At 43.1% G+C, this 11,152-nt stretch overlaps 1 protein-coding gene across 1 annotated transcript; it reads left to right on the plus strand.

Annotated features, from left to right (window-relative positions):
* Positions 1 to 8,987, plus strand: DNAAF10 (dynein axonemal assembly factor 10). The gene is made up of 8 exons (XM_074920471.1): positions 1 to 275; positions 1,421 to 1,521; positions 2,576 to 2,706; positions 3,191 to 3,292; positions 4,640 to 4,755; positions 5,108 to 5,242; positions 7,299 to 7,396; positions 8,095 to 8,987. The coding sequence occupies exons 1-8, from the start codon at positions 90 to 92 to the stop codon at positions 8,300 to 8,302; spliced, it is 1,077 nt and encodes a 358-aa protein (XP_074776572.1). The 5' UTR covers positions 1 to 89; the 3' UTR covers positions 8,303 to 8,987.
* The last annotated feature ends 2,165 nt before the right edge of the window (positions 8,988 to 11,152 follow it).

Raw genomic sequence — 11,152 nt, forward strand, 5'->3', positions numbered from 1 at the left:
CTGCCGCCCGCTTCCCGTGGTGTCCGCGGCGGTGCCGGAGCGCGGGGCTCAGGCGGCGGGGCGGGCAGCCCCGGTGGGGTGGCGGTGGGATGTCGTCGGGGCTGGAGCGGCCGCAGGTGGTGGCGCACGTGCAGCAGGCGCTGAGCTACACCCTGTTCGACTGCAAGTGGGTGCCCCGCAGCGCCCGGCTCCTCTGCCTGGGCAGCGCCGCCCGCGGCACCGGCCTCCTCCAGCTCTACGAGCTGCGGGGCGGGCGCCTGGCGCTGCTGAGGGAGGTGAGCGCCGGCGGCGGGGCGGGAGACCCGGGGTGGGGTGGGGGGGGACACACGACGCAAACCGAGCCCCTGGTACAAGCCGAGGCCCGCTAGGCCTTGCCCGGTGATCGCAGCCCCCTCGGGAAGGCGGGGGCAGGGGACGACACGCACCCAGGTGCTTGTCCGGAGCCAGCGGGACTCGGCGGCGGGAAGAAAATGAGAAGAAAACCGCGGTATTTGGCCTGGTGTGGCCGTTCCGTTCGGTAATCCCGTAACTGGTGTCGCCGCGTTCCCTCGCGTTCGTCCGGCTCGTTGTCACGGTTCGCCTTACAGGGAAGGATATAAAAGTGCCCAAAGTGCGCGGCTTAACAATTTCAATAAGGCAGAGGTGAAATACGATATACAGAGATTATACCACTTGGTAATACTATTTTAAATAGGACCTAAGAGAATGAAAAGTACATTTATAAATCGCAAATTTAAAAATGGATTACAGAAGTCCTTATATAGCCTAAATTTAAGGATCATCTGAAAAACATTGTCTTGGCTTAGTATTCTCCTTAACATTTGAAACGAGAATTTCCGTGTTAATTTTCTTATATATCATCTGTTTAGGAATTAGAAAGGCGGAGACTCTGGGCTCCGGTTGTGTTTGGGTTGCTGGGGTTTGGTTTTGTTTAACGCAGGCTGAGCTTTGAGGATTCGTTAATTTTCAGGGGTAACAGCGCCTCGGGTGCGTGAAGATCCGCAGGGCCGCAACTTCACGGTTAATGTAGTTGTGTAGGGCCGAGGTGCTGCCGCGGACCTGCGAAAGGGATAACGAGTTATAATATAATTCTCTCTCCCCCGGCGGGGCTCGGGGCAGAGCTGGGCTTCCCTCTGCGTTGTATTTGCACGTCAGTAGAGGCAGCAGTCTCCCGAGTATCGTTAGCCAGCCGAGGGGAGAGGTTTAAGATCATTAAACTGAAATCCCTGCTTTTATGTGCGCAAAGAAACCAACTACTAAGTGTAATTTGCCTTTGATGGCATTTTAATTGTATTTTACGACGAATATCCTGTGTACGTTTCACTCAATCTGCCACCTGCGGACTCTCGAGAGTGCCGCAGTCTGCGGTTGTGTTGCTTTTTCCCATGTGCTGACACAGAACGTATCCTTTCTTTAAAAGATTGAAAAGGCTAAACCTATAAAATGTGGAACTTTTGGTGCTACATCTCTGCAGCAGAGATATTTAGCTACAGGAGACTTTGGTGGAAACCTGAATATATGGTAAGCACACATATTCTCTTGAAGTGTTCATATTTGATGTTGTACATGTCGTTGAATCGATGTTTCATGTTTCTGTATGTGGCTGGCTTTTGTAGAAGATGCTCCCTGTCCTGCATGTGGTCGGGACCCAGTCGTAAGCTTCGCTGGCTACTGCACTGGAACAGGCCTGCTTTGTAAAGACAACGTGATGGTTTAATTCAGTGCTGTCTCACTTGCATCTTCTGTGTGCAGCCACAAAAAGTTAAAGTTCTTCTAGGTCCTCGTCCTGAAACGAGGCTTTTGAATGGATGCGCGAGTACAAACAAGAGGTTGTGTTTGATCTAAATTTGATTTCTAGATTAAAGATGTATTTTTAATCTTGAAGTTTCAAATGTTTTTTCAGGTCTCTGAATGATTTGACCATCAATTTACCTACACAGATTAATTATGCAAGTAAAGTTATAGGATCAGAAAGGGGGTGGTTGTTATTAATATATCTATTACTATAATAATATAATAATTATTATTCTCTTGCCAAGGAATGATTTTTTTTTTTTTTAAATAAAAAAGAATGACATGGATTAGTCACTAGTTGAAATTTAAAATAAAATTCTGAAGGATTCTCAAAGGATGAGAATCGGTGAGAAAGAACTGTGAAACCCAGTGAAATGCAGCTTTCATTTGAAGTTGAAGAGCAGCAGTCAGAGCTAGGTGGGGATCAGTGAATAAAGTTGTTGTATATACTTACTGAAAGTAAAGCTGTTTTGATCCGTAACACGATTCATTTTGAGCCCAACATAAAAATTGGTTCTTAAGGGTTGCTGTAGTGAATCCCACAACTGCCTTTACAAACAGGGAGGTCCAGAACTGAGCAAAAACTTCCAGCCTAGTCTAAAGCAGTAGCCAAAGAAGGAATCCCACAAAGACTCACGGTTCTTAATGGCAATATCTGTATTTTGTTCCCACTGCTAATCTGAGTTTATATAGTCTGTGCTCAAGTTTCCTCTCACTTTTATACAAATCCTGAGTGTCAAGAAAAATGCCATGTTATCTGTTCTTTTTCTTTCTTGCCTAGGAATTTAGAAGCTCCTGAAATACCAGTATATTCTGTCAAAGGTCATAAGGAAATCATAAACAGTATAGATGGTGTAGGTGGCTTAGGAATTGGGGAAGGTGCACCAGAAATTGTGACTGGCAGTCGAGATGGTGAGTTAGAGAACTCTGCAAGTCTTTTCAGTTACTTGGAGAAAGTAGCCTGCAAGCTTTGATGGCAAGGTGCAGTCTGCCATCTGAACTAGTTACAAGTCTGTTGCAACTAGTTCTTCATATGCTGTCTTTTGAATCTTGCTTGGGACAAATTTTCTCTAGTTCTTTTAGAAGCTACAGACAAGCAAAAGATACTGTTTTTACTGAGCATGGGACAGAAAGAATACAAAGCAGAACAAATGCAAAGTATCAGCTAGAGAAAATGCACCCTTAAATACTTCTTTTATTTTTGGTTTGGTGGTTTTGTTGGTAGTTGTGTGTGGGGGTTTTTTCTATCCACTAAATGCAGTCTGGCTGTCTGGAATTGAAAGAGATGCTCCTGTGTTTTGAATGATCAGGGTGAAAAACAAAGGCCTTCCCTGGGAAAATGAATGTCACGTGACAGTGTACCCATAATACAAAATCCATTGTCTTCCTTTCACAGGAACTGTGAAGGTGTGGGACCCGAGACAGAAAGATACTCCTGTTGCTAATATGGAACCTGTACAAGGGGAGAGCAAAAGAGACTGCTGGACAGTAGCATTTGGTAATTTATAACTTCCTCCCTCTAATATGACTGTTCTTTGATAATTATAATTTCATGATGTTATGGAATAGTTTGTTTTGTATGGATGCATAAGTAGCAGGCTTTGCTTTTCAACTTTGTCAAATTTATGTGTTTTTAATGTTTTTTTCCAAAGAAGCCGATTTTGTGATAAATTGGGTTTTGGACTCATTGTCTTACCACCTTTGGTCATAATTTGTAGTTGGGCTCAATGATCTTAAAAGGTTTTTTCCAACCTAAATGATTCTGTGATTTCACAGATAAGCTGTGCAAGCTTTATTTCTGTGCCTAGGAATGTAAAAACAGTCTCTCCAGCTGCATTGACCTGAAGGAGTGAAAATGTTGCAGTGCACAACGAACCAGTTGCTCTTGTGGTGTAGTTCCAAGTATCAACCATTAAGACATTAATTGAAGAGAAGATCCTTGAAGCTAAGGGCTAATTAAAGACAACAGTGACGCTCGATGTGTGCTCTGCATTTTTCTTTTGGAGGGAACAAGCTGCTTGTGTCCTACACAGGCTGGTAGCTCTGGATTAGCTCCTTTTATGCCTCTACAGTCAGGGAGTAAGTTTTACAAACTGCTAATAAGTGCATGGATTATAATAACGAAATTGATAGTAAGGAGATGACATTTCCTGGCAAGAAGGTGCAGCTGTAATGCTCACCACTATTGATCATTGTCTTCTGCTTTGGCGAACGGAGGGAAAAGCATCCTCATATTTTTTTCAGTTTTCTTTGGAGATACTGAAGCTTGAGCCAAGGCCAGGTTCATCTTGAACTAACTTCTTCCAGACAAGGATGTGCTTTCTTGATCCTGTCAGCTGAGAATTTTTGGAGGCGGGCTGTCAGCATCTGTCCACTGATGGCCAAAGTAACACCGGAGCCTCCCTGCAAGTCTGCATCTACAGAAAAGTCTTCTTGTCCTGCTAATGCTCCATGCTTGAGAATCTGGTTAAGGAACAGCCCGACTGCTTTCTGCTCCGGTGCTGTGGTGCTGTTCATAGCAGATGAAGATTTAAGAGAAGGAATGTATTTGTGTAGGTTGACAAGAACAGTGTGCAGTACTTTAGTCTGTGGTTTAGGCAGGACTTGGCAGGGGGAAGATTAATTTTGTTCATATTTTTAAAAGAAACAGACAGCCAATTTTGAAGCTATATAGATATTTCTATACCCTTTAGGTATGAAAACCACCAGGTTCATTAAATCTTAATATCCCAGTAGTAATATTTTTCTGCCATAAATATAAATTGAAATTGCACACTTAGGAGGTCTGAAAGTTACAGACTAAAGAGGGTTTCTGTATTCCAATTAATCCTTCCTCTGTGTCCAGGCAATGCTTACAATCAAGAGGAACGTGTGGTGTGTGCTGGATATGACAATGGGGACATTAAATTGTTTGACTTAAAAACCATGTCTCTACGATGGGAGACCAACATTAAGAATGGGGTAAGGAAACCATAAAAGTATTTTTCATTCCGGCTCCTGTGCGGGGTGGAAAAATTAACAGGATTCTGTCTATCTGAAATTGATCCAGAAGACATTTCTGCTGAGATTGTACCAAGGAATCTTTTAAGTTCAGCAGATTGTACCCCTCAAATTCTTGGTCTGGATAGCATGGGGTATTTTTCAGCAGACTCATGTTTTCAGATGATTTTGTTATTCCCAAATTGGTGGTGATGTCATTGTAAAAAGTAAGAATCATTAATGCATATTGACAAATTGAAAAGCTCCCCCTTTTTTTTTTTTTTTAGCAGTGGCTAAATTTCAGGGCTGAATGTTTTTTTTTTTATTTTTCCAGGTTTGCAGTGTGGAGTTTGACAGGAAAGATGTAAATATGAACAAGCTAGTGGCCACATCGCTTGAGGGAAAATTTCATGTTTTTGATATGAGGACTCAGCATCCAACCAAAGGTTTTGCTTCTGTTTCAGAGAAGGTATTGGGGAGACAGAGAAATTCTTAACAACAGACAAACTTTTTGAATGTACACTGATCAATGTACTACAGGTCTAAAACGATTGTCTTTGATAGGCAAGTAAATGCCCATGTTACTGGGGCACAAGTCCTGGCTCCTGGCCATCCAGCTGCCAGCACTCACCTGGGTTTCCTCCCTTTTAAAACCTGATATTTGGGCTTCTCTGGTCTTTGGGTTCTGTTGCAGCTGCACCTCTGTGTGCTCAGCTGTGCTCCTAGTCTGTGAGTCATGTTTATCGGAGGCCATATTAAATTGTCATGAGCATGCAGATACGAATCTTAAATATATCCCAAAATCAAATGAGCTCTCTGCAAACACTTCTCATCCTGCAGTCACCAGACCTCTTATGAGACACAGAAATCATTATTTTTCTTCAGAAACAAACATTCTTGGATTAGGATATTGAGAGTGAGTGAAAGGATATATAGGAGAGACTTAGTGGCCTGAAGGCTGTTAAATATGGAGAACTCTTATAACCTTTTGTGATGGTTTGACTCTGGCTAAATGCCAGGTATCCACCAAGTCGCTCTATCACTTCCCCCCCCCCCCCCTTTGCCCTTGTTTTCTCAACAGGGTAAAGAGGGGAAAGAAGATAAACTAACCCTTGTGGGTGAAACAAAAGCAGTTTTAATATAAGCAAAGCGAAGCAAAGGTCCGCGAGCGGAAGCAAAAGCAAACACATTTATTCTCTACTTCCCATGGATGGGCGATGTCGGGCCTTCTCAGGAAGCAGGGCTCCAATACTCGTAGTGGTTGCCTCGGAGGACCAAGGGTGACCCCACCCCCTTCCTCCTTTCTCCCAGCTTTATACTGAGCAGACGTCATATGGTCTGGAATATCCCTTTGGTCGGTTCAGGTCAGCTGTCCTGGCTGTGTCCCCTCCCAAGATCTTGCCCACCCCGTCCCACTGGGGGAAATATCGGAAAGAGCCTTGGTGCTGTGTAAGCCCTGCTCAGCAGCAGCCACAACACCAGGGTGCTATCAACACCCTGCAGCTCCCAGCATAAACCACAGCACCGTAAGGGCTGCTATAGGGGAAAACTGATTCCAGTTCAGCCAGACCCAGTACACCTTTTTGTCTTCCATCTGTGACCACTGTGTTGATTAGCTTAAGTTCTTAATAGAACAGTATTTTTTTTTCGGTGAACAAAATCTGATGGTAACTAGAGAAAAGGAACTTTTATGGTGAAGTTCTCCAAGGCTGCCTAAATTAGAGAAAGCTGAGTTTCAACCTAATACCTTTAAATTAATATTTTCCATACCACCTTTCAAAACAGGTGTTAGAAGTACTTTGGTTAGATAACACAAAAATATTTACTGAATTGGTGTTTGTATTGGAATGCAAAAATGGAATTTCTTACCTTTCATTTGCTGCATTTCAGGTTTTCCTTTTGGACATTTGCAGACAGATACACAATAAGTCAGAGTGTGTGTGCTGGGGTTTTTCCCTAAGAGATTTCTATTGCTATGTGAGCTTGCCATGCCCTGGCTGAGATTTAAATTTGTAGATTGTTTGTTGTGTTTGCACAGTGCTTGTATATTCCCTTCCAGTAATGATTTTAAGGGACGTCAGTCTGTGAAATTAACATTGTGGTGACCGTGTCACCAGAGAGCCTGGGAATCCTGCAGTTCTAGAGCAGTTCCAGAAGCCATGCTTACTCAGCTGCCTTACCTGTCTTCAACCTTGCTCACATAGCCAGCCCTGAAGGAGCTGAAGCACTAGTGAGTGGAAGCCTTGGTGGGGCTGCTGCTGTATCCCTGCAGAAGAGCAGGATGCGCTGGAGGCCTGGCTTGGCTTTTCCGGCGCGGGCACCGGCCACTCCTGTGGCCACAGGTCACAAGGCTGGGGGGAGGAATGGTACCCCAGAACAAATATTCTGGTATCCACCCTCAGCAGGCAGATTCTCTTCATATGAGCCATTGCTGTTTTAAGATTCTGCATCCTTTCTTGTGAAGCTCATCCGTAACTGATTTCTATACAACACTAATTTTTTTTTTTTTTTTTTTTTTTTATTAGGCACAAAAATCAACCATATGGCAGGTTCGGCACCTACCACAGAACAGGGATATATTTATGACGAGTGGAGGAGCTGGGAGCCTTCATCTCTGGAAATAGTAAGTGATTGTTTCCAGCCTGCAACAGGGAATAAGAAACAAACCATTTAATGTCTTAAGAAAGAATTTCCCTGAAAATGATGAGTGGGGTCCTGCTTCCAACCTCAGAATATCTAGTTGAAATTATTGCTTACAAATGCAGTAGAAAGGGCGATTTCGGTGTCAGTACTTGATCTGGAATCTTGAATTAATCCCTAAAAGAATGTGACAACAGCACAGGTGAATTTTGCTCTGGTCAGTTTTCTTAACATAATCAAGGTCTAATTATATCCTTGATTAACAAGGTGATAAATGGAAGAATATTGAAAGCCTGAACTTTTAAGGATTCTTACGTCTACATCTTCTTACATCACAAGGCACAGTAATCCTCCTACATGCAGTGAAGTAGGTGCATTAAGTTTCAGAGGAATAGCTGAGATTAAATTTTCTGTGGCAAAAGCCAAACAATTAAAAAAATGAAGGGCTGTTGGAGAGATGTCAGGATTCAAAACTTCCTGCCTCATTTTTTCTTTCATGAAATATTTACTAAGTATGCAGTGTGGATATGGCTGGATATGATTATTTGTTATTTGCAAGACATTTATTTGCCTTATCTATAGAACAGAGGAAACCCTTCTTTTGAAAATAAAGAGGATAATGATGTGTTTGTATCAGTAAATTCTAAGCATGTGTTTTTGTTGTACTTCTCTTATTGCCAGTGAGTACCCAGCTCAGCGCTCGAAGAAGGATTCTGAAGGAGCTGAGATGGGGGTGGCAGGTTCTGTCAGTCTCTTGCAGAATGTGACTCTGTCAACGCAGCCGATTTCTAGCCTAGACTGGAGCCCTGACAAAAAGGGACTGTGTGTCTGTGGTGCCTTTGACCAAACCGTGAGGGTGCTGATAGTTACGAAGCTTAACAAAGTTTGACAGGAAAACTAGAATTTCTGATGAGAAGGCAGTATAGTTTACAGTCTGTAAATATGGGAGGGAGAGCCCTCCTGTTTCTAATTTAATTTCTTCCTTATTAAAACTGGATTAAAGAAATAGAAACCAGATCTTTCTATTGAAAGTTCAGATATGTGCAGCTAGAGTTGTTTGATTGTGCCTGGGCACATAACTTTTACCTTCTAGAAATGTGAATTTACATTTAAAATGTGCCTTTGTGTTAGCGCAACCTGTAATTTTAGAAATCGCTTTAAATTGTTTGTGTTCAGTTTAATCACAGCGCACATCTGTTCACACTTGTTAAATGGTTTGGCTTTTTTATATATAGTATTGTCCATATGCATTCATGCAGTGGAAATTACTGTATACTCCCTCACAGAAACCCTTTGTGTCATTGGATATATTAATTAGAGTGTTTGTCAAAGTGACTTAGGATTCTTCAATACACTAGAGAAACTACAGTGAATGCTGAAATATTCAGGTTTAATGGAGTGAGCTTTTTACTGAAAATCATATTGAAATTAAACTATTGGGCAAAATGCACTGTTTTATTATTTTAGTTTGGTTTCATAACAAGTTTCTGTGTACTGTTGTTTCTATGTCTGTTTGCAACTTGGTATTCTACAAATAAAATTACATGGACTGTTGTCTTAATATGAACAAAGTATATTATTCAAACATCCAGAGATTTAGAGAAGGAATGTACTTGTATAGATTTACAGGAACAGTGTGCAGTACTTGGGTAAAACTTAACACATTTTGCAGCAGAAGTCACTAAAACTTACCTCCGTTGTGAAAAACTTTAAGGTAGCCAAAGTACAGTGTCTTTCTTTTTTCTTTTTTTAACAGATTCAGTATTTCTTCAAAACCGGACATGACAGAGTAACTTTGTTACTGTAGTTTCACTTGAACTTCTCTTTATAACTCCCCTTGTCTCCAGCCTGTTTCTTTTCTCATTTTTACCAGTGTGTGCTGGTGCCAGTTCTTTTTAGCAGGCACATCCAGTTACTGTCCTCTGTTTGCGGAAGTATGGTGGGGGCTTTCCTAATATTAGTAAGCTCTAATGATTTCATTTGTCACTTCTTTGGTATTAGCTTTCAGCTGAATTTTATGTGTGTATGCAAGTTTCAGAAACAGCTAAATACTTTTACCTGAAACCAGGTTGTGATGGGAAAATGTCTGCTTTGTCCAGGTTAACAAAAAAAGAGTCCCTGTGTGGCCGTTGGCAAAGCAGCTCTGTTTTCTGACTTCAGAATGAGGAATTGGTATCTGGCAAATTCCAGTGAGTCACCTGTGTCCCGCGAAGCCACTGCTCTGGAAAACCAGAGGCTGGTCTGCGGAGAGAGAGGGGCCAGGGCCTTATGTCTGACCAGGTCCTGCCACCAACCAGTGAGATGCAGGAGGAAGAGGCAGGGGCCAGATACTGAAGGTTAAGGTGGGGGAAGCAGTGGGGAAGTTGGAGGCTGCTGGAAGTAGAAGGGGAAGCTGGATTGAAAGGGGAGGTGAGGAGCTGTAGCAGAAGGGTGGCACTGAGGTGCAATATGCTAAGAGACAGATCGTGTGTTTGCCGTCCCTCGCTGACCTGGCGCTACATGATGTCCTCGGGCTGCTGAGCAGTAGCTCTGAGACCTTTTCCAAAGCTGCCTGTCCCTTCAGTTTGCTGGGGGCTGATGAGTTCTCTACTGCAGCAAGTCACATCCTTAGAGGGTGAGGTGGGTCTAAAAGATCTGAACGTGATGATGGATCCAAACTGGACCTTGCTATGCTACCACTGTGTTACAGTTATTTATAATAAGAAATTAGTGTCCCACCAGCTTCCCAAAATCTAGAAACATTGCGCCCCCAAGTAACAGCTTGTGTCAGAGAAATGATATTGGGATAGCTAGATCACAAACGTAAGAGGGAAATGGGATGCGAATTCACCTGTGTATTGTCAGTCAGGTCTGTTTTGAAGAGCACATGATGACAAGCTTTGGACTCATAGACTATGGACTTTTTCTCTCAGATTCCAGCTAAATACAAGCGAAATAAAACTGTCCTTACTAACTCCTGGCTATCTTCATTGATTAAACCAGCTGAGGGAAAAGAGAGCAGGCACTTGTGGGTAGAGAAGGCTCACAGCATGTGGAATGTAGAAATCATTAATGCCTGTGTAGCAGAGAGGGGCCAGCAGGAGAACTGCAATCAACCATAAACCCAATGTGTCTGTAGAAGTCCATGATTTTAGCAGGTCAGTGATAGCTCTAGCCTTCAAATTCAGTCTCTTGTATCTCGGGTTTAACAAGAGCCAGGATGGATGAAAGGAATAGTAACAACTGGGGAGGTATCTGTAACTAACAAAAGCTTACTTCCAGTAAAGCAGCCCTTATGTTTGACCAGCAGGAATCCATCCCTCCATGAAGGAGGCATCTTGCTCTACGGCTTGGCACTGGGAAGGTGCCTCAGCATGGCCAGAACCGTGGGGATGCCCTGGTGAGGTGGGTTCCCAGTGCTGTGCGCCAGCACCGAAGCTGCTAAGGCTGAGCCCAAAATTTCAGGATCACTGAGCAAGGGCTAGTGAGGTCTGTCCATCTGTCAAAACTGTGCCGGGCTAACCACTGGTGCAGGTGGGCATCCAGGTTCACTTTGGCTTGGGAAGCAAATGGCACGTTGGGTAGCATGTTAGATGCACGTAGGCCTGCAAGTGCTCTTTGGAGGCATGTAGGCTAAATATTTGATGGAAGGTAAAGATTTATGAGATCCAGCTGTCTTCCTTAAGACCTGATGGTTTGCTTTCAAGTGTAACATTTAGACTGATTTTTTTTTTTTCTTTTTTGACACAAGTAATCCCAT

This window comes from Athene noctua, chromosome 1 (genome assembly GCF_965140245.1).
Source record: "Athene noctua chromosome 1, bAthNoc1.hap1.1, whole genome shotgun sequence".
Taxonomy (NCBI): domain Eukaryota; kingdom Metazoa; phylum Chordata; class Aves; order Strigiformes; family Strigidae; genus Athene; species Athene noctua.